We start from the raw sequence: 24,534 nt of genomic DNA, 5'->3' as shown, positions 1-24,534 counted from the left end.
AAAAACGAAACGTTAGATGATATTTAGTTAGTTAATAGTTCCAAAACGAAACAAGTTAGATGATATTTAGTTAGTTAACAGTTCAAAAACGAGACAAGTTAGATGATATTTAGTTTGTTTGTAACTTGTTTTGACAAAAATTGTAGATCTCTATCGAAATTTGGATAAAATCTGCTAAAGGGAAAACTACTGTTAATGCATGTGTCGGCACCATAAGCCAAAATCACAACCAGGTACATGAATAAAATTTGGCATATGATTTTTTTTAGAATAGGTTGAAGATTTTTTTAAAATCAAATTTCGGACCAATATCCATGTACAAATCATATTGTAGTAATTGTCAATAAACAGAACAGGGAATAGAATTCTTTCAATTCTTTTTATTATACGACAAAATTAAATACTAAGTGAGCCCTATTTTGACGGGAAGTCGGAAGCGAAGAGAAGAATACTCAAGACTTTTTTTTGATTCTGAATTTTATTCTATTGACCTTCCAACTTTCCCCACTTTGTAATATGTTTTGTATGAAATATCGAAGGTTCTATCTAATACGTTGACGATATCGAATCATCTATTTAATTAGATGATCCCTTCTCTACTATATTTTATTTTGGAGATCGCAAAGAAAGGTCCACCTAATTTGATAGATGGTTCGAATACCAAGCTTGATTGAAGCAAAGATTGCGTTAATTGTTATTTAGTTATTGGGAGTAAGTAAATAACTTCGCAGCAAAATTAATTGTTATTTTTATGTAACGCTGCAATAGCGTAGGCCTGAAAAATGTATGAAATATTTGACACGAGTTTTTTAGCACTCTCAAAGCAAGAGGATTAAAATATTTTTTTTATAAATCACCCTCTCTTTTTAACAGTTTTTAAAATTTCTAAGTTAAAGTAATATTTGAGATATTTTTTAAAATTCAGTCACATCTGGAAACCTGTCAAAAATAGCTTGTGTGAAAAAAAAAATGAAACTTAATGAATTCTTGTTTAACTTCTAATTTTCAAAAGAACTTGAATCTATCTAAGTTAAAGTAATATGTGAGATATTTTTTTAAAATCCAGTCACATCTGGAAGCCTGTCAAAAATAGCTTGTGGGAAAAAAATAAACATAACTCTTAACGAACTCTTGTTTAACTTCTAATTTTCAAAAGAACTTCAATCTATCAGGCTATTCAGTATAGACGACTTCAAAGATTAAGGATATAAAAACACGAGATCAATTTTCCTGTTTTTATCCTAAGAGGGGAGTATTTTTTTATAAATAAGCTATAAATTCTAGAATTACGAAACGGGGTTATAAAAAAAAGAAGAAAAGTGCAATTCTGAAAATAAATCTTATCTTCCGTACGAAAATAGAGGATACCATAATAGTGAGCAAATGAGTGTATACTTTTTTAAAGGTTTTACACAAGTAAAAGTAATGAAGTACTTACGGTTATTGCCAATATCATGCACAGTGAGAAAAACAGCTTTTTTCTCAGCGTTATCCAGATCTCCCTATTGAGAAAAAAAAAAGGAGAAAAAAACTCTTTAAGATGATAATTAATTTTATAATCTTTTTTTTATGGGATACACATTGTAGTAATATTCCAAAAGCAGATACATTTTTATGTCTGAAGTCAAAGGGGAAAAAAGTCTCTTTCAATAAAGGACAAAAACGTTGCGCTTAGAAGATTAAAGTTTTATGCAATCAGAATCTGAACAAAATAATTTTAAAGATAAAGGCGCTATGGAAAAATTTTTGCTTGAAATTTTATTTTTTTAATTAAAATTTAATTATTTAATTTTTTATTATTAAAATTTAGTTTTGCAGTATTTAGTGTTAGAAATGGACGATTCATGTTATTTCGGATATTTTCGATATGAAATAATCGACTCATCGTTTCAAATGATGCAAGAAGTTATTTCGGATATAAGCCTGGAAAAAATAATGTATATAAAAAATTAAGATACTTCGGCTACTTAAAGATTCTTACATAATGAAGAAAAAAAAGGGGGGGGGAAGAGAGAAGAATTTACATAAGAAATATTATTAGAAAATGAAAACGGGACTTCAAGCTTTTTTTTTATTTAAATAAATGCAAAATAAGTAACTAAATCTTTGCTCGCAGTTTAATCTTCAGATGACCTTCACCTGCATGTGATAAAAAAAATTTTTTCAGCCACGGGATTTTGAAAGAGTTTTTAAAACTATATTTAGCATTTTAATGGCGATGTATTGCTGTATATCAGAAAAGCAAGTATTTTCAAAATCGACAAACTTTTGTTGATTTTTCTGATTTTTTTAAAATGCCCCGTTTTTAAGGTGTTTTAGATCTATTTGGGGACAGATCATGTCATTTAGAGACTTGTCTAGTTTACACGGAGGATACCAGAGCTAGAGTTTCTCGCTCCAGGTGGTGGACGTTTGACGGATTTAACGTGCACCATTCTGCTCTCACGGCAGAGTCCAAAGTCAATTACCGATCGATCCGGTCCAGTCAAGGTTATTGAAAACCACCTTTCATTATAACGGCCAATAAATGAACCGGAGATATATTATGTACAATAATCATAACATTGCTTAAAGATTTAATGTCATAAATATTATTATGCCACTTTCGATTATTTGATAAAATGTTTATTTTGCTATCAATATTTAACATAAATTTTGAGTAATGTTCGCTTGCGAATTTCGTTAGCCGACTAATTGATGGGTGAGAAGTTTGCCGCCGCACGTCCAGGTTTACCTATTGTACCATTAAAATACAATTTTCTCTAACTCCCGATAGGTGAAAGAATAATTGTTGTTGAATTGGATCTAAATAAAGATTTCGTCCCTCGATTTCTTTTCATCATTATAGGGTACTGGAACTTCAAAATTTTAAAAAATGACAACTTAAGATTTTTGAATTCTTTATTATATATTTTGTATCTTTCTGAAAACGTCTTATTCTAATTTCTATGATAATTAGAAGAAACCAAAAATCTAATTTTAAATCAATATCGAAGAAGGGCTAAAAATGTGCTGAGAATCAAATACACGAACATTTTATATACTCAAAAAAATAGATTTGCTAGGACAAAGTTATCTATATAAAAATTAATTTACTTGCTATTGTTGTGGAAAATATGGAACCAGTTTTTAGAACCTTATCTAATTCAGAATTATAAAGTTGTTTCAAAGCACGATCCACTTTGAAGCTACATGAAAACTATTTATGGTCAAACCTCACGTTTTGAACAATGGTCAGATGACGAGGGCGATATCTAAACTGACATCTCCCCTCTCCAAATACATAAGAAGGAAAATGTCTGACCTTGATGGATTGAAAAAGTACCAAGTTCATATAGACGATAATTTTTTTCGTAGAATCGGATCTCAAAAAGGACTCCAACCAAAAATATAAATTAGATAAATCGAAATAATAAAAGCAGAGGAAAGATAGAATTTATTCTTACTTCTTACATAAGCAAATGAACAATTCGGCATTGTGAGATTGGTTGATGAAATTTTATAACATAGACTCAATTCTGGCTTTACTGCATCAAACAACAACAGATTAAAATATTAAGAGATTAGTAATTAAAGCAGATACAATAAATTATCTGTAATACAGACAAGCACTAGCTGATAGAAAAAATATATTGCAGCACCAAAGAAAAGGATTAATGATGGGAAATAGATGCATCTTCGATTTGGTGAACAGAGAATTGTGAGTTTGATTCTCTATTCCATTACAGATCCATTATGTCTGTCAGTCTGATTGTATGTCAAAGCTACCATTATTAGTCAAAAGCCCTCATGTTACGTGATGCAAAAAACTGAAGAATAGGTGATCCCTCAGGCTTCGTCCCCTTCATTTAACTGCGTTTCAAAACGATGAGCTCATTTCGAAATAACCTCCGAAAACTTGTGTTTCTTCGTCGGATAATAACATAAAAATATACTTTTCAAAGAAAAATCGAAAAGTTTTCTTCAATTTTATTGATGTCTCATTAACTTCTTACATTTTGAGATTAAAAAAAAAGTTCAACTTTTCATTATCTCAAGATACGAGAGCTTTACAGAAGATGCATTCAAAATTTTCCTTTCTTTAATGGCCCATCTTGAAATAGCCTCGGAGAAGTTTCATAATGAGTCGATCTTCGGGGTATGGAAAGGATTGTGGTTGCGACGTCTTAGAATTTAACATGTCGCAAAGACTAGGTGGGATCAAAGATAAAAAAGAAACCGTTTAAAACCTAGACGTTTTTAAATTAGACTTTAAAAATCTGTGCTTAATATAAATTCAAATTTTCTTAACTCTTGGGGAGACGCTGTGGCGCAACGTGTTTATTGCAAAGTATATTTTTTACATCTATCACCTTATGCGTAAAATCTATTAATGAAAATTTTAAAAATCTAAATTTCCCAACTCTTAAGAAGATGATGAGATCTTATTTTTATGTTTAATATTAAAGGGAACCATAGAATAGTAATGAAAAAAGAAGAGATGTTCGCAAATTCGTCCATTCTTATCCGAGAGAACTACAGCAAAAGCTTCTCATTAGGAAAAGCCATGCAATTATTGCTTGTAATAATGAGATGTAATTTTCTCAAATATTTTCGGTCAAAATATCTTAAATTTTTTTAAAGGAACCTTCTTTTTTGTTATACAGTCAACTTTTTCTTCTAATGTAATTAATTTCAAGATAAATAAGAGACGATATTTGCTCGAAATAGAATTTTCTCTTACATTCCATTAACTAAAGTAAAAACTATTCAGGAGTCTTCACATCATTATAACATAATCATAAAAACGCATTATTATATATTTCATAATTATATTATTATTATTTTCATAATTATAAGAATAATTATTTCATGATTATAATCCTCTAATTTTTTCATATATTAATAATATTTATATATTAATAATTCATATATTAATAATTTCATATATTAATAATTTCATATATTAATATATTAATAATTTCATATATTTTATAATTTGCAATCAAATCCATTTATAATTACGTTAAAAAATAAAAAGCTAAAAGCAATTAATAAATTCTTAAGTACAGATTATATTTTTCAGCAATCCTAGAGAAGATTTGTTAGAATTCACAATATGCTGCTTAAAATGAAATATGCTTTCAACCAGGCTTGTTAATGCCATTTTAAATTTGATTAATCTCGTCTATTGTTATTAAATTTCTTACCTATTTATCATTTAAATCTGTAAATAAATCACGAAAAAGAACTTACCTGAACATGGACCTTTATTTTTCCACTCCTCGGAGTATCAAGTTCATACAACTGCAAGGAAAAATAAACATTTCAGCATTTACGAAGAATATTAAAGTGTACATAATTTTCAAAAGTTACTTAATTTATAAGACACATTTCACTGTTTAAATATATACTGCTTAAATATATAATTTTTATCACATGGTTCTTAAAGAACACGTTCCACTTCTATGTATCCATTCTTAGATATTCCACTTACTTGATTTTATTCAGTTGAAATTTACACTGGATTATCTAATTATTAGAACAATAATTAATTAATATTAAAATTGTTGCCAGAATGGCACGGTTATTAGTATTTGAAATATATAATTTTCTCAGTATAAAATTTTTTTCCCAGGATTTTTGACTTTCAGGCATAAATTTATTGTTTCACAAATTGGATTTTTCCTTATAAGTTGTACCAAAAGATTTTGGAATAAAGAGAAAACAAGAGCTATCGCTAATATCAGAATTCACTTTCTTCTTTGCATTAAATTAGTAGCTTTAATTATTGATAATAAAATTGGTAACTATTATGTATAATTATTATTCATTGCATGATTGGTAACTATTATGTACAATTATTATTCATTGCATGATTGGTAACTGTTATGTAAAATTACTATTGGCTATCTAATTGGTAGCTTTTGTTTTCCTGCAACTATACAGTTTCACATTTAGAACTTTTGTATGGCCATATAAGAGAAAGCTAGATTATTTATTGTCCATTACAATCAAGAATGGAATCAATTTGCTTGATAATCTTGTCAAGTAATAAGCATAACTGCAATTACCAACTAACATTTAACTGTACGTTATGAGATATTTTGAGATGGATCTCGTAATTTTGAACCGAAAACAACGCTTCAGTCAATGTCTCACTCTCCAAACTTTGACAGCACGTCAAAGAAGGGTCATTTGACTCCAATTTACAGATATAATGCTTACCATGCACTTAGAATATCATTAAGTTTATTTGCATAGTGACTTTTTGTCTGAATTCAAATATGTAATTTTTTATGATGATTCATTAATTGCAAATGGATATGGACTATAATGGGATTTCTACGGCTTTTAAAAAACGTCATCATGTTTCTGATTATGATTGAATGTAGAAATATTTTTTCACAAGAAAAAACTCCCCATTCTTTTAAATTGTGTTGAGTTTTACTTTGCTGGGGGTTCTAGAAAAAGTAAAAAACTGAAACTTAAATATAACCACTTTATAATTTTTCTAAAAAAAAAATCACACATTGTTTCGACTTTTATAGAAACATGAACCTTGTTTGGAGCCTTTGAGTGCTTTGGTCTGATGACTCAATAAGCTAAGTCTCCGATGCTTTCAACAAAAGTGAGTAAAAAAATAAGAGGTTAGTAAAAAAGAAGTAATATAAAAAATCATGAATTTTTTCCACTCAACTAAAAAAAAAAAAAAAGAAGCAAATTGCATATCGATTTTTCAAGTACAGAATAATAAAAATGGAAAATTGTAAATGATTTTTTACTTTAATTAATCTTTCTACAGTATATATTCGCCCTAACAATGTTTAAAAATTGTAGTTATTAAACTTATTATTATTTCTATTAATTGAATATTTTTCTATTATTTCATTATACTGAACTTATCAACCTAATATTTCACAATTGTTTTCTAATAATAATATTATCTTGTTTGAAAATAATCCTACTCAACCTTTTACCATTCTAAGCAATTTATTTTGGCAATTTTTATTAAATAACATTTATATAATTTCAAATAAATGAGTGTCAGGAATATAAGAAAAATATAAATAAATTCAAATGTGTATCATTTATAAAGAAATGGTTAAATTGAAAAAAAACTTATTTATTATTTGTATACAATTTTTGTATTTAAAACTTTTCTACTTCAAGACAAAGGCATAGTAACTAAATAAATTAGTAAATTATTCGAAATGAATAAAAAATAATTTAAGTGATACAAATATCCCCCATTTCAGAACGCAAAATGAAAGCAGGAACATGAAGCAAGAATGAAGACGAAATCTTTCTACCATGAAAAATATATCTCTCCCCATTTTTCTAAATTCTCACTGCTTTTATAAAAACTTTTTTCATATTGCGCATGAGTGTCTCCGAAACTTTAAAGCAAACTTTCTTGTAGCACTTTCCATTTTGAACAAAATACTCTATGGGATCAACGTGTTACTCTGTCAAAGTAATATGCATTTCACATTCAGAAGAGCTCTCTCCCATCATATATCAAATTTACATAATTGACCTCAGAGCCCTTTCTTGAAAACTCCTCCGTGTGATGAATGAACTATTCATTTATTATTCCAATTTTTACAGAATCTATTCATATATATTTTTTTAAATAACACTTGAGGAATTTTATCATCGATTGTTTTTACGTAGCATACATTTGCAAGCAGTCTTTTCGAAAGAAGTTTGTATATATTAAGTATAAGTATGTTTTATTCTTAACTTCAACCATATGGGTTGAGGAGGGACATCTCAAAAATGGGACTGAGAAGTCACCGGTTAAGTAAGCGAGTTCTCGTTTGCCTTGAGATGGTGTTATTGTTCGCTGGTTCCTCCTACGGGAGAGATAGGTGCACGGGTTTTTGATGGCTGTTTTTGTTTTTTTGATAGGTGCACGGCTGTTGATGGCTGGTCTTAATAACCGTGTAATTATTCGTGGCATTTAGATGCATAGGAACACCAAGTGACAGCAATGGCGATTTAATCCGTTTCAATTATTAACTTAAAAAGTTTGATAAAAGGTTTGGTCAAAACCTACATTATTATCCAAAAGTTATGAATTTAATTTATCATTAGCAAATTATTTTGAAAAGTTACTGCATTAAGACGTTGGTCGTACGGATCTTTACAAAGTTTGTTTCTAATCAATGTTCCTACCTTATGGACATTTCGGAAAAATGTAATTAATAATAAATGTTCTGAATTTAATTTTTGAAGGAAGATAACTAAGGTGCCTATTTAAATTTTTAGTTTATTCGTTTATCTTTTTTTTATTCGATTATTATTAGTTTTAACTTAATTTAGTTTGTTTTCGAAAGAACCATGATGGTTTGATTGTAGGATCTCGACTTCAGGACGAAACGCTCAAGTTTTGAAACTTGCTTTCGCCTAAAATTCGACGCGTGGGCCTAGAATAATCTAAATCTCATGTTGAGAAAGAAACGTCCTCCAGGTGGAAGTTTGGAGAATGAGTCCAGATTAGGTGTCTAAGAAACTTATGATAAGCTAGCATTGCATGGAAAGAGGAATTGCCAGTGAGATCTAAAGAATTTCATTATTGAAATCTTTATTTTTGTAGATAATTTAATGTGTTTCGGATGAAATTCATTTGCCCTAGTCATGTTTTAAATAAAAAATAAATTAAGACTTAGTAAAATAACTGGGAATGCAACAGAACTTTTATGCATTAATGAGTACTATATTTACGAAGCTTAACGAAAGATAATTTTACATTTATAAATCAATAATGTGACTAGAGAAATCGCTGCAATATGATAAAATTATTGAAGAATCTTGTCGATAAATTTTACCTTAACTTAAAAGGTCAAATACATTAAAGTAACGAGAGAAATTGACTTCGATGCAATTAAGTGACAGATGGATTATTCAAAATATTAAGTACCTGAACTTGGGACTCCTGGAAATAACAACAGTAGAATGCTGTGTCTATTCTGGAGTTATGCGGGAGAAAATAATCCAGATAGACTAAAATTGATTTTGGAGAAATTTAATTGAAGTTCCAAAATTTAGTTAAAGAAGAATTAATTAGAAACATATTTCGCAATATGGTCTTTTAAGAGAATAATCTATTTCGAAATGAAGGGACTGACTACTAAATTATCCTACATTAATCATAGAAATTTATGAAATGAATTCAGATATTCTGAATAATCGATTCTGTTTCAAATTTATATTATTGTTATTTATTAGATGATGTTATGCAGTTATGTAAGCACAAAGTGGTCATATACATAGATCGCATCATGTCAGAGTTCGCGTCTAGGCAAAATTTGTGTCACGATAGCCGATAAAAAATACTTACGTTAGTAAAATTTGTCGTGACTGGCTTCTAGTTAATTTCTTAAGAATGAAATTAAATATTGATTAAAAAATGATAAAGGCATGAACTACTTATGCTTATAGAAGTTTTATGACACATATGCGTATTTATGTTTACACGTCGCGCAAGAAAAAGAATTAAACATTAATTGCACGACAGATGCTTCCTCAAATATTATTTGAGTGCATGAATATTTAATTTAGATTTATTCCCTTATGAAGAAAAATTCCTAATACTTTCCTAATCTATTAGTCGGAGTTCCAAAGTGCTGAGAGCTGTGCTCTAGGACGGATACAGTTCCCTGAAGTTCCGTTGCAGCCGAAAGATAAAAAGGATTAACTCGGTAAATCGGATTGGTGCTTTTCGCAGTAAATGGAGGCAGCGCCGAAGCATTTCTCCGAAGGTTTAATAAAATACGAAAGGAAAAATAAAAACTTTGGGACAGAAATTAAAATGATTCAAGAGGAATGTAAAATTCATTGTTATTTTGATCGGAATTTCCAGGAAAATTTTACCACAATTTTTGTTACTCTTGATAAAATGTTTTCCACATATTTGCTCGAAAATATTATACTATATCGAGTGTTAAAATATTTCCTGCAAGCGAATGCAAAAGGAAGAATAAAAACTATGCAAGAGCATAAAATGAGATCAAGGAAAAACAGAAATCCATTGTTATAATTTCGATTAGGAGGAAATTACCACACAGTTTTTTCATTGTTATGAATAGTGTTAAATATTTTATTTATTCATAAACTACATTAAATATTTTATTTATTCCTATTCCATTTGTAATTCAAAAAGAAATCAAACAAAGACAGTTTTTATTGAGATTGGATTTCTGGAGGATTCAAGATTAGAACATAAAGGAAACAAATCCTAACTCAAAACATTCCATTTGCATAAAATTGTTTGTTTCTCTCTCTCAAAAAACAACTTTAGATAAAAACTGTTTACTAAGTTGAATTATTTTCAAAAATGTTTGCAATAGAATGCCACCAACAAATTAATAATTATAGAAAAGGTTATATGTTTAAAATAAATTGCATTCTACATACATTTAAAAATGTGTCAAGAACACGAAATCTATTCACGCTTTTTCAAGCTGAAATTTCAAAAGAGAAATTTAAAGACTGATATATTTTCCCCTGAAAATTCACATGCGAGTACAAAAGATGTGAAAAAAATCAATTTTAATGGGTTTTCATTCAAAGAAATTTTAAATTTGAAGCATCAAGTAAACAACAGGATTAACATAAAATCCCTTTTTTGAATTTAAAAAAAATCAAATTAAAAAAAACAGGAAACTTTTTGCAATACGATAATATTTTGAATATTTTATTACCAAATGCGTTCAGAAAAAGCAGCAAAAAATAATTTATGTAAAGATTTGATTTTAAATTGAAAAGCGACGAGAACGTGAAATTCTTTGATGTCACTTTATATTAAAATCGCAGTAAACGATTTGCGCTGTTTCTTATTTATATCAACAGTCAGAAACTCCGAAAATTCTGTCATGTTCACAAAAGGAAATATAACAACAACAAAAAATCAATTTTCTTGCGGCTTCATTCCACAAATTTTTAAGCCTATTATCAAGTAAACAAATATGTGCCTTTTACAAATAACAAATACATGCCAAAATATGCCATTTACATAATAACTTTTTTGCTTCTTAAGGTACAAAATAATATCTAAAATTCTTTCCAAGAAGAGATAGGAATGTGAGAAAAATAATTTCAAAAATAACTTCAAACATGTATCATACATAAAATAAAAATTGAAAATTCATTTCAAGTTAGAATTATTCATTTAAATCTTTTCAATCAAATGTGTTAAGAAAAGAAAAGTTTTGAATTGTCCTTCTTTTAAAGATAAATAAGAAGTTTAGAAAACATTATTCAAATTTCGATAGCTAAAATGAAAAGATTTTCTTTCAATGGATTCTAAATCGCGAGCGCATCTCTAAAAATATATAAGTAGCTTATTGGGTTTACGAAATAACTATATTAGTTTAATAATTCATTGGGGGGATTTTAAAAGGAATTTTCTTTTATAATTTTCAAAGTGGTTTTCGTAAGATACTTCTATGCATCTATTTTGCATATTAAACGCAGAAAACATCTTTAAACCGAAAGAAAATATATTTTGCTTCTAAATTTAAAAAATCTTGAATGGAACTTATTTTCAATGAATAATTATCATTCAGTCACTCAGCGAAGCAGAAAATTCCGAAATTGGCATTGTCTGAGATTCATATTGATGAAAATCTCGTGCTTATTTTTTTTTCTTCTTTTGCTAACCACAATATTTTATCCTTCTTTTGGGATGAGATTTGCTTTTTTATTTCTTTAAATTTTCGATTACTTTAGTCTAAGATAATGCATTTTATATAATTCAAAACTTGTGCGAATGTTTTAAAATTTTTAACACTGTCTGTTCTTTATTACGTAAATATTATAAATGTAATGCAGCTAAGTCTCGTATGACATGACATTTCTGTAATATGATTCGAGAATTGAGAAAACTCTCATACAAAAGGCATGCTTAAACAAAATTTCAATCTAACACGGTTTCGTGAAGAAATAAATAAATACTACAGTAAATATCAAGATTGCAGTTTTATGAATATTTAGAAAAACTGTTGATTAGATTCGTAATGGTAACACATTGTAAACATAGATTACATACATACTTTCCTCATTTCATGTTAAACTTATATTTAGTGTTACATAAATTGGGAAAAAGAATACAAATTATAGGATAAAAACCCTAAGAAATAATCAAAGTCATATAATTAACTTTTAACTTCTTTGTTGTTTCTAAGGGCGCTTGTCAAGAAGTCAGTGATTTTAAGCCAAGGGTGCGTCTCTTGTTTTTTCAGTGGTGCCATCTATGGTGGTGTCATTTATAGTGGTGCCATGCCATTATTATATGCATTATGCGAATAAATGATGGCTTTAACAAATATTTACTGTTTGCATCGCGATATCTTCGAGAACGGGCATAAAGGATTTGAAAGTTGTATAAGGAGAAGCTGTGCCTTCTTTGAATGTTTAAAGTTATACTTTGCAAAATACGCATGTTAATAATGTGTATAACAATTTATTCAGTAGAAATAAAACTACAGATTGTAAAAAAAAAATAATATTCTTATTCTTTTTAATTTCATTGCCGCGTATTTGAGAGCACGTTATATACACACTATTAAATAAATAGTTTTAGAATGGGATTTTGCTGTCCCAATTTTAAATGGTACTGAATAAAGTATTCAGTTAGATTACAGTATATATATATAGCTTAATCCTAATTATATTGGGGTACAGTAACCTAATTAAATATATTGTACCAGAGTAAGTTTAATCTCAAGCTAAGGATTTGGAATGAGTTGAATTGTAAGATTAATGTCAAATTTTGATGCTACAAGAGAGCTGTTTTGAGACTGATTTCTTTATTTTGAACCAAGGCTGAAAGATGAGGGCGACACCTGAACTAGGGCACTGAAGGACAGGGTACTCCTCAACACATCGGAAAAAGGAGTAAGAACGTTGATGGAATAAGGTGTCGAATCTTCAATCTTACCATTCTGTAGTTGAGCCACAGACACCAGACCATAGCAGGATCACCAAAGAAAGATTTGCAAATAAAGATGTAGCTTATATTAGTGCAGGAAAGAATTAACTGATAAAATTTTGATTTCTATAAAAGGATAATTGATAGCAAAAGTTTACTCAGCAGTTTAGGTTTTTCATTCTATAATGTAAACAATTTTTAAATAATAAAGATTTAACTACTGGTGTAATGAAGGCAATTTTTTTCTTTCTAATCTTGTAGTCTTGTTTCTTTCTTTCTAATCTCATAATAGATGTACACATAAATTATATTTGTAAAATAATAATACTACAAGAAGGAATGAAAGTTACTGGATCCCTAGCCTGGAGTGCAAGCACTAGAAAAGCATTCATCTTATGTCTTTACTGCAACTTTTCTAAATTTCCAGGTGTACCTCGAAATTAGCCTGCTATTACAATTATTAATTAGGAACTGTTAAAAGGCTTTTCTATTAATCGTCATAGGTATGCCTTTTAACAGTTCCGGAAATTCCGCCTATTTTCAGAATGAAATATACAGTTCTATTAAACAGAGATTGCTTTGTTTATCTTATGTTTTCCAAGAATGTCTTTAAGCTCATTTAGATAGAGTTTGCAGTTCTGAAATAATATGTGATTTTTCGCTTTTTCTCTAAACCTGTTGACTTTAAATATTGAATTGTTCTGTATAAACCATGAATAAAAAATTGAAAGGCCAGGAACATTTAGACTAAGAGAGATAAAAAAGGTGAAATGTATGGGATATATAATTAAAAAAATATAACAGAGAGTGAAAAATAATGACCTCATAATAACATTAGAAAGATAATTCTATTAAGTTGTAGTTGTTGAAATTATGAAAATGAATGAAAGAAAATAGTTACACCTAAATGCTTTCACAAACATATTTAGTACAACTAGGTAGTGCTCGAAATTCTTGGAAACATTATAATGTTAGAAGTGATTCAAGGAAAATGGTACATAAATTTTATTAGTCTTTAGAAAAATTTCCATGTCTTTTTTTAAAGAATTTGCATCCCAGAGGTGATAAGAGGGGTATAATTAATTTATGTCAAAGGGATTAGGAGATTTTTGGAATTTAGATTAAACTTAATTAACTACATTATTTTTGCTTATTAAACTAGTTCCTTGATAATGCTTTAGAGATGAAAATTTAATTTTCCTTTGCTGCTGCCTAAATTCCATGACAATGTCAAGGGATATGCTACACTTTAATGGAGAGAAATCTTTTTGGATGCGTGAGCTCAATTATGCTTTCGAAACATATCGAGAATACGCTTTACAATAAATTTTTTTCATTTCTGTTCTAATTGAAATATTAAATGAAGCACTATATTAAAAAAGATTAACTGAAGCAAAATTATACGGCACATTTTTATGCGAGCAGATCTGTTCATTTGAAATTGCTGATCAAATAAATGGATTAGAGAGAAGTCTCTGAGCATCAAGGGAATCGGTTTGAGTCGAAGGGAACAAACATATTTTTTGTGAATTCATCGATCTATTGGGTTTAATAATTACGTGTAATTTTTTTTTTCAATTTGAAAATGCATACAGAAATAAAACTGATGGTAAAATGTTTTAATTTATTTGAAAAAGAATTCAATTCTCTTCAAAGTAATGTATTCTGACATTTAAAAAAATATGTTATTGGAAAAATATCTTCAGATCATTAAAATGGAATGTCTCTAGCGGATAAAACTGAGTATTTTAAACATAATTTGCTTTTTGTATGTAATTGAAGTGTTATGATCGTCGAAGCTGCCCCTGAGACTTGGTCAGGAAAAGGAGCAGTGGTGCAAAGACCACCCGTTGTCGGTTTTTTTCTTTTCAGTAAATATGAAAGAATAATTTTTTTTTTGAAAAAATGCTTTGATCAGTTTATTAAAAAAAATAATGTTTTAATAAAAAAATGATAAAACCGCTAGGTACAGATAGAAAAGCATTAAATACATTGTGATTGTAATCATATTTACAAATTAAAGTGGTTTTAAAATATTTTTTTCTGTTTGGAAGCATTTGCGCCACTAACCAATGAACGGAATGCAATTGTAATCATATTTATAAATTAAAATGGTTTTAAAATATATTTTTCTGTTTGGAAGCATTTGCGCCAATAACCAACGATCGGAATGCAAATTGTAACCATATTTAAAAATTAAAGTGGTTTTAAAATAATTTCTTCTGTTTGGAAGCATTTGCGCCTATAACCAATGAACGGAATGCAACTAAATTTCCTATACAGATAGTGGAAAACATTTCAAATTTCATAATTAAAAAATTTGTCTAATGTGTGTTAAGGCTACTAAATTTGGCATAAATATGTTTTACTAAATTTCATAGATTTTTTTTAAAAAAATAAGGAATAAAGAGGGAAAAAAACCGCTCGAGACCATACATCATACTCTTAATTTTAATTTATCTACTTGAGTTACTCTTATTGTCAGGAAATATTTCTGATGATATATAAAATATAGTCTATATATATATATATATAATGAATTATGGAAAATTACAATATCTATTAGCTACCCGTGACTAGCTTGTCACTGAATATTTTAGAGGAACTGTTATTTTTAACAATTGATCAGTTCTTTATTTTTCAACACTATATTTAAAATATTAGAAAATTCTTCTCAATTTTAAAACCAATAATAGAGCTATTTCTAGTTAACATTATGAACACTATATACAAAGCTCATCTTAGAGGTGCAAAAAGAATGTGTCGGACGTCACCGTACATCATGCAGTTAAATGGCATGTTCAGTTACTCCTGTAATGTGATTGTGATGTCAAGGGAAATGATTTCATTGATAAGAAAGATTTTGTGATACATTGGTTTTTAAATTTTAAAGGTTTATTGATCATAATTTACCTGTCATAGATTGGAAAAATCTTTTAATTTATGACGATATCAATTTAATTCTCTGTGAAAATACGCATAAGTCATTTCAAAATAATATAGAGATCCTCTACACGTTGTTTCTTTTGACGATAAAGGAATTGATTATTATTATTTTCCATCACTTTCTGAAGATTTTTATAGCTTTTATAAAGTTTTATACTTTTCTGTTGATAAGTAAAATGATGATACACAAACAATTCCAATAAAAAATTTTAAAAAAATAATGAATCCTTTTTATAATTCGTTCTAAAGCTACAAGGTATATCTAAACAAATCTGTTTACATCAAATTAATATGTTTGAATCATCTATTAATAAATATTTGAAGCAACAATGGATTTTTCATTTCACGGTAGTCTTTGGAATTTTGAAATGCAAATTCAATAACTCCTGAGCATACAAAGAATAACAAAGACACCAGAAGTTCGCTTTTCCTCAAAGGAAGTGATACCGAGTAGAGGGGAGAAGGTGATTTGACAAAGCGTTGAGCGAGGCACTTGATATTTAATATTAAAATTTTTCAATCGAATTCAATAACAACGTGCCAACCAGTATTTTCATTCGACTGCCTCAAGGGGTTGAGCAACAGCAAGAGCGAACAATAGCATCTTTAAGAATAGAATTTGAGAACTTGAAAACATTTAAGATTTATACCTGCTTGCTTCTAAGCTAAAATTCAATTAATGACAATTAAATGTACCCTTTTCCCATCTAAAGAGGAGATTTTTAATGACCTTGAGAAAACACAAGTACTGGAAACTTAAAATTTGTTATAGATTCTTAGAATCTCAGAAAAGGAATCCGACTTAAGTGTAGTGTAACGCGATTAATTCTCTACATCTACAGTTCTTCCCTTAGCTCAGTTCATTATATTAATTCATCTAGTGAAATTAATCAATTTTTGACAAAAGAGCTTAGTCTTAATGAGGCTAGCAAGTCAAATATAAATTCTAGAGCAGATAATGAACTCTTGATTAAAAAGAGCTTACTACTAATAAGGGTAGGATATCAGATACAAATTCTATTACGAAGCATTTAAATGAAATATATTATATCTGAACAGTAGTAAAGTGCAATCTTGCACTATATAAAGGAGAGGAAAATTTAGGCATTTCAAAAGGCATTGTAACTGATATTTATTCCAGATATTATTATATCCAGATATTACTACATGCCTTTTACCCCAAATATTTATATATCTTTCCAAGTTTTGTCAATATTTATTTTAATCTTATTCTTCTTCATGTTTAGAATAAGTTTCATATGCTGTGTGCCTATTAATTTTCTATACATTTTGTAGTAATAAAACAGCAGCATCCTAAGCAGTAGTAAAAAAACTTTTTCTCCCTTTACTTTGATAACTTCATCTGAAGTAATTAGAATCAATTGGAAACGCAAGAATTATCTAAAAAAATGTGCTATTTTTATGAAACGTCAGCCCAGCAGTAGTAAAATCTCTCCTTCTTCATTTTGACAACTTCCCACCAGGCGATACAGAAATAGTTGGAAGTCCATGGATTTACTGTGTACCAAAAAATAGCAGTAAAAACTTTCTCTATTCGCACTCACAACTTGTACAGAAGTGAACTAGAAACCACTGGAAGTCCATGATGACATAACAGTGGTTCAACAGCGGTAACCAAACCGAGTCATACATAAGAAATGACTTAACCGCTTTTCGATTCGATGCCTCCTATAGGGTGCGGGGGTGGAAATGACTCAGGGGGGCACAGTTCAAAGCTTAATATTACACAAGTGCATCAAATATCCATCGGAATTTCAATTTACCATGACATGAACTGCCGAATGTAGTTCATAACAACACTGGGACATTTCCTCGTAATTAACGGAGGAATGGAAACAGAACTTTTCTTTCTGTTCCAAAGTGTTATTTTATGTATTCAAATGCTCAAAAAAATCAATAATTTTTTTAAAAAGTTTAACAATTAAATAACTGATCAGCTATTAAATGATTAAATTGTATTTTTCTTTGCTTTTCGAACGATATGCAAAAGCGGAGCCGCGCTTGAAATTGTTAAAATCTTTTAAAAAAAACCCATAATTATAGCTGAAAAGAATTTAATTTTTATTTAAATATATGATTTAATTTTGAACATTTTGAATGGGTTTTGCAAAGGAGAATTCAAGAATAGAACAATTCCAGTTTCCTGATGAAGACACTTTTAACCCTTTCGACACGAACTTTGCCTGATTAAAACTTTAAATCCCTTGTAAAAGTAGTTCTTTCTATGATAACCCATGTAAAAGTAAGATTTATTTTCCCAACAGGGAATGAAGACAGACCTCCGAGACGTATCTGCTCATTATGGCCGAAAAACTTAAAAGTAGAATACTTAAGTGATTGTATTTAATACAATGGACTGGATAAATACTTGCAATGGTAAAAAAAAAAATGTAATCGAAAGAAAAGATTTTTCAAATACGTCGTCCGATTGTGAAATATATTTTACGAGTTTCGTAAAATATTGGAAAATGTGACTTTATTTGATTTATGCAGTTTTATATATAAATTTCAAAATACAGTAATGCATAAATGATTATACTATCTATGGTTTAATTTGAAATATTTAAACCTATTTCATTTTAGTCTGCATTTGCAGAAAAAAAAGATTATGGAATTATCACTATTCATTATTCTATGTTAATAATTACTATATTACTCATCTATCATATTGTTAAATTATATTTGAATCATTGTAGCCAGTGGCATAGGGACAGGAGTAGGAGAGAAGGGAGAGTATAGACGCCCCGGGCCATAGATACGAAACGCTAGTGCGTTCATGACATTTCTTAAAGCCAAATGTGATAAAGGGGTGGAAAAGCACCCAAGGCACCATTTATGTTTGCTAAACTGCTGATGACCACAAGAGATGAAAAAAAATCAAATTATGTCCGGGGTATCACTTTCCTTCGCCATGTCATTGCCTGTAACTACATAAAATTGAGCTGCCATTTTGACCATATATATATATATTTTTTCCTTTCTATTTTGCTGTTTGACCGATGCATCGTTTTAAGCAGTACAAATGCGAGGGCGATCTTCAAATTTTCCCTTAAAAACTCACCATCTATTTCAGATGCTGTCATAAACATATAAACAACATTCTGGGCGATGTTGAATTTCTGGGCAATACTTGTTACTTTTCACCTTCCCTCTGGCTTTCCTATTACATGTCGTATAAAATAATTTAGACAAGACATGACTTTACTTTTCACAGGGCAGCACTTTCCTGAGCTGTTCCAATTCCTCGTCCAACATTTATCGGTTGGGAGCAAAGAATATTGGACATATGCTAATTGGACTAAAAGATCTTGTTTTTCTCATGTATTCAATTATATTATGTTTGCTTTTTTTTCCTACTTTTACTATTTTTCTTGTAAATACTTCTGTTTTTATTTTTACTATTTGTTTCTACTGTTTGCTTTTCCGCAGGAGAGTGAATGGGTTGGCTGCTTGTTCTCGGTTTTGCTTTTAAATGGACTGTGATTTTCTTAGGTGCTTTTCTAACATATGTGTTACTTTGCGGTGGGTGGTCCATATTTTCACGTTCGGCTTTAACTTGTACGAGGTTTATATGTCTGAAAATTGGTATCTTTGTCATTAGATCAACCCCACGAGCAGGCAATTTTTCAGAAATTGTCGAATTTGATCTTGCGATTGTCCCATTTACCAAAATTTCCTTTCTTATGTTTTATCCACTGATATATTTTTGAATTCGCCTTTTTTGTAAGACGCCATGATGAGCTGACGGCAGAGTCTTGGCTTCATGATCACAGTATCGCGAGTTCGAGACCTGGAATCATCAAGACTTTGATATGTATGAGAATCTTGTGCATTTTAAATACTTTGGAAACAAATGCCCGTTGGTGGTACTAGTTAAAACATCATTATTATATGATCACAATTTAAAATTAAGAACTCCATCCTAAAGTAAGGTCCCTCTCTTGCAGCGCCAAAACGGGCTTTAATTATTATAAATTAAACTTAAGTGGGGAAGTTATTAAATTTGACTGTAAGAACGAGGAAAGATTATTTAATGAATATTAAAGACAAGCATATCTATAACACAAATGATAACTAAATAAATGGGAATTATTAATTAATTCAAGCCTCATCATTTAAACTTCCGTGGCGTATCGAAGGGAGGCATACATATCCTGGGTACCATTTTTATAGGGTTGCAGGAAAGCAAAGTATTTGTCCTTTTATTTACTTTTTTTATAGAGAAATATTACGAGCGGACAAAAGAAGGAAAAAAAATAATAATGTCTTACCCAGGGAACCATTTACTCCTGCTAAACCATTGATAACAACTGAGGGGGACGAAAAATCTTATAATGCTCTGGGCGCCACTCACCCTCACAACGCCCCTGTCTGATTCTAAAATTGAATACAAAAATTTTGAAAGGCGATTGAACTTAGGAGTATTTGGCTCTCAACTTACTGCTAAGTGCATTCTGCTGCTGCACTCCTTAAATGTAAACTCATACTCGGCCATTCATACAAGAAAGCTCCGCAGGCCTTCTTTATATGATGGAGACTGACAAACCCTCACCCCCAAGAACTTTACATCCTAAATTTCCCAATGTTGTTTATCTCAGTAGGAGGTTAAATCAATAAAAAGAAGGGGTCCCGAAATTGAAAATAGAGCCTTCCTTCTTTTCTTTAAAAGCCTTCTAAAACTGCTGTTGAGCCATAAAATAAGAAATATTTCCAAAAACATCTTCGTATGTAAAAATAAGATCTGAAAATAGTTGAGACACACCAAAGGAAAAAACAAAATTTCTGCTTGTTCTTGATAGAAATTCAAATGGCCTCAGACTAAATAAACATAATCATGATTTGGTGAAAATAGGATAGCTTCCGATTCTATTAACTGACGATGAAAAAAATTAAAAAAGTAAATAAATTTCATATCCGATGAATAACTTAAAAGAAACTTTTAAAAGGGTTTGAGAATCTCATTTGAATTACAAAAATTGGGGAGGGGGAGGGGGGATGACAAAAGTCTCCACAGCGTAGGCATAAATAAAAAACAACTTACAAATGATTTGCGTAGGCATATCATTCTAGGGCTCCTGGATTACAAAAAGTCCAAAAAAGCGTGCTTGTGTTTTTAGCTGTCATGAACTGCTATCTTGATAAGTTTAGATGATTATATTAACTTGGCGTTTGGAAGCAATACGACTATTTTAGGACTGACTTCACGTTGATCCCTTCTAAAGTTTAAATCAATATAGAGAGATAAATTAATTTGAACCAAAACACCTAAGTTGGGCACCCCCTTCTTTAAACTTCCGCACCACCCTGGCCGAAGAATGTTAGATGTGCGATCAGATACAAAGTTTTCCTTATCCACTTACATGACGGATTTTTAATGGAACCGGGATTCGAACCTAGAACCCTCTGGTCCCGAAGCCAACGACTTACTAAGGCCACCACGGTCAATAAAGAGATATAAATTAATTTGAACCAAGACACCTGAGTTGGCACCGTCTTCTTTAAACTTCCGCACCACGTCGACCGAAGAATGTTAGATGTGCCATCAGATAAAACGTTTTCCGAATTCACTTACATGACGGATTTTTAATGGAATCGTGATTCGAACTTAGAATCCTCTGGTCCTGAAGTCGACGACTTACTAAGACCACCAAGGCCCCGAAGAGGTATCGGAAATTTTTTATGCAATGTTGATGTTAGTTTTTGATCTTTCAACAAAACGATTGGAATTCTACCTGTGTTTCTTCGTTCAGTCAGATAATCCTTGATAATAAAAACAATACTTTTATTCTTACATATTGGATATATTAAATTGAAGAGATTTTCTTATTAACTTAATATGTCTTATACTAATTCGAACTACAAGCAAAATATTCAAAGTGATGTCATGTCACGATTATATTTCACAGATTTCAGGTGTCTTAAGTTTAGAGGAAATTTCATAAAATTTATAATAAAAACTCTTTTTAGACATTAGAATAATTTTGAATATGGATTTTATATTTCGAGCTCTTTTATATAGTAAAAATTCAATTTTAGTTGAATAAACTCAAAATTCAATGAACCTTCCAAGCATGCTTATAAAAATATTTCTAAAAAATTAACCTTTTAATAGAATTACAAAATAATATGCAGTTTTGTCCTAAATATATTTCTATATAATAATAAGTAAAAACAAGGTGAGAAATTAAAAACTATTTCGCTTAGAATATTTTATAACCTTTCAAAATTACAGATTTTAAAAGTTTTTAAAAATAACATATTTTGTTTTAAAGAGTTTTTAAAGATATTTGGTGCATTTGTATGTTATGTATATGTACAAAACATTTTATGACTCTAAGTCAATAATTTGCAAAGATGTCCATTCTCCTCTTATCAATGATCTTAGAGTAGAAATATTTAGAAGTTTAATCTAATCAATTTTCTTGTTTATTGTTTTTCATCCAAAGATTTTTAAAATGATTTAAGGAGATCAATGGAAATTAATTTTTTTCCAGCACTCAAAGTTCGTTCTTTTAAAGCTTATGATCGTTCCCCGTCTTAAAGTTAATTAATTTTGTTAATTTAAAAGAAATAGTGAGGGAGAAAATAACTGCTACCTCAAATATTATACAGTGTCAATAATGTAAATGTATAAAGGATGGGCATTATTTTAATCATCTTTCTTGTTTTCCACTTCAACGCATCTATCGATTTCGTTATCATGATAAATATCTTCAATGAAGTGTTCAGACAAATTTGTGTAAAGAATGAATGATCCTTCTCCTTTAACAATCGATTCTCAACAATTCTTAATTAATTTCAACACTGGAGAACTCTTCCAGAACTATGCAGATTGCTTATTGGAAGAGCAAAAATGATCTGAGATACTGTATTTAATTAAGAATAAGCAAGTGAGAAACGTGCTTTATGTTAAAATCGAGTTTTCAAAAATAAAAGTGAGAGAATCTGAGAATTTCTAAACTTTTGATTCGGAAAAAGAATGATGATGATTGTAGCTGCTGATTGTAATTACAATGACCGTAAATCAAGAAATAATATATTAATTGAAAATATAATAAAGTCAACGAATTTTAAAATTCGCGTTTAAGCCTACAGCCACTTTTAGCTATTTTCTTACATCTTTTAAGTGGCTATGTTATTAGTTGCTAGATGTAGTTATAAATGGTAAAATATTTTTTAAGGAAATTTTTATCTGATTAAACATAAAAACTTTCAAAATATCGTATTCTTGTCATTTTTTGAAATTTATTTTCTGTTACTTATGTTTATATCTATTCTGATTGAAGTATATTGAACTATTAGGCAAATATCAATGGCAAAATACTTTTTGTACGAATAACAATCACGTGTACTCAAATTTCCTGTGAATTTATTTTGTTTCAAATCTGTTAGAAATCTAAAAATTTGGTGTGACGATCGCATTCAAAATTCATCCCTCTAATTCGAAGTTTCACAAATAGGCGGGAAAAATAATTCCAAAATTCTATTTTTCGGATCCAAGAAGACCTAAAATGTGGAGATTCGTCAAAATCTCTAGATGAAGTTGTTTGACAATTGCAATGCATTTTTTTTTTTTTTTTTGCATTGGATAAAACATAAGTCAAAACCAATTAGAGAAGCAGATTCATGTTTACCTGAAACATGTCAAATTCAGTGTTAATTCTGTTTATTGTGAATTTTGTGCGAGAAACGTTTGAAACAAACTTAAGTTTTATTTTTTGAGCAATTCTTCTCTTGTGAATTCATTCCACTCTTTAAAATTCTCGATGAAGAAAGAATGGTAACATTCTCGCACTTTACTTAGCCATAACATCAAATAAAAAAAGGAATCCTGGATGTAAATTCATGCTGACGTGAAAAACACGTTAAGTGCTATATTAATTTAATTTTGAAATCCATTACGGGCTTTTCAAGGAGACAATTTTAAATCAGGATTCAACTATATGTTAGACGAAATGCGCAGGTACTTTTGTCATATAACTATAGCGCCAAATAAATTTATTTCCTTTTCTGAAATTCTTAGCGAAAAAAGGCTTATCCGAAATTCAAAAATTCCCCAGAAGGCAGAAAAAACAATTCTATATACACTCAGAAAATAAAAGCTGCTTTTTATTTTGAGAATTTCTTAATGCTCAGCTAAGTGAGAGGAAAACAATGTTTTATTCAATTTGAACAAAATGCCATTTAAATAAAAGTTGTAACTAAATGGAGGGAAAACAAGTCTGTAGCCTTTTGAGAATACCTATTTTTGGATATTGTTGACTGAAAACGATACAGCATTTTATCCATTTACGGCTTCAAGCATCGAGGTAAAGCTCAGCTGACGATGTCATTTACTCTCGGATAGATTGAGCTCAAGGGGAAAATCAGAATATTCCATTAGCTGAATTGCTTGATTTCGCAGCCCTTCTTATTCTATTAGGCACCGGAGATATAAAATATGTTTTGTCTTAGAAGCCAAAAATTTAATATAACAGTTACAATGAAATATATATACAATTCATTATTAATTGGTGCATATTTTTAAATAATATCTGTACACAAAATATATTTGCAATAAATCATGAATTTACATATTAAACTAAAATGCCATACAAAAATGAGATACATTTTTAAAAATCTTTGTCTACCGGATTTCCAGAAGCCATTTT

The 24,534-nt window shown here is 29.6% G+C and overlaps 1 protein-coding gene across 1 annotated transcript in view; it reads right to left on the bottom strand.

Annotated features, from left to right (window-relative positions):
- The window catches only part of LOC129958243 (uncharacterized protein ZK1073.1-like), a 95,832-nt gene that overhangs the window by 48,444 nt on the left and 22,854 nt on the right, over nt 1-24,534 (bottom strand). The window contains exons 2-3 of the mRNA XM_056070546.1: nt 5,236-5,286; nt 1,439-1,502 (exon numbers count right to left, since the gene is read on the bottom strand). Of these exons, the coding sequence (XP_055926521.1) occupies nt 1,439-1,502; nt 5,236-5,286 (115 nt within the window). The remainder of the gene's footprint in view (nt 1-1,438; nt 1,503-5,235; nt 5,287-24,534) is intronic.

The sequence above is a fragment of the Argiope bruennichi genome, chromosome X1 (assembly GCF_947563725.1).
Source record: "Argiope bruennichi chromosome X1, qqArgBrue1.1, whole genome shotgun sequence".
NCBI lineage: Eukaryota > Metazoa > Arthropoda > Arachnida > Araneae > Araneidae > Argiope > Argiope bruennichi.
This window is presented reverse-complemented; position numbering and strand designations above follow the sequence as displayed.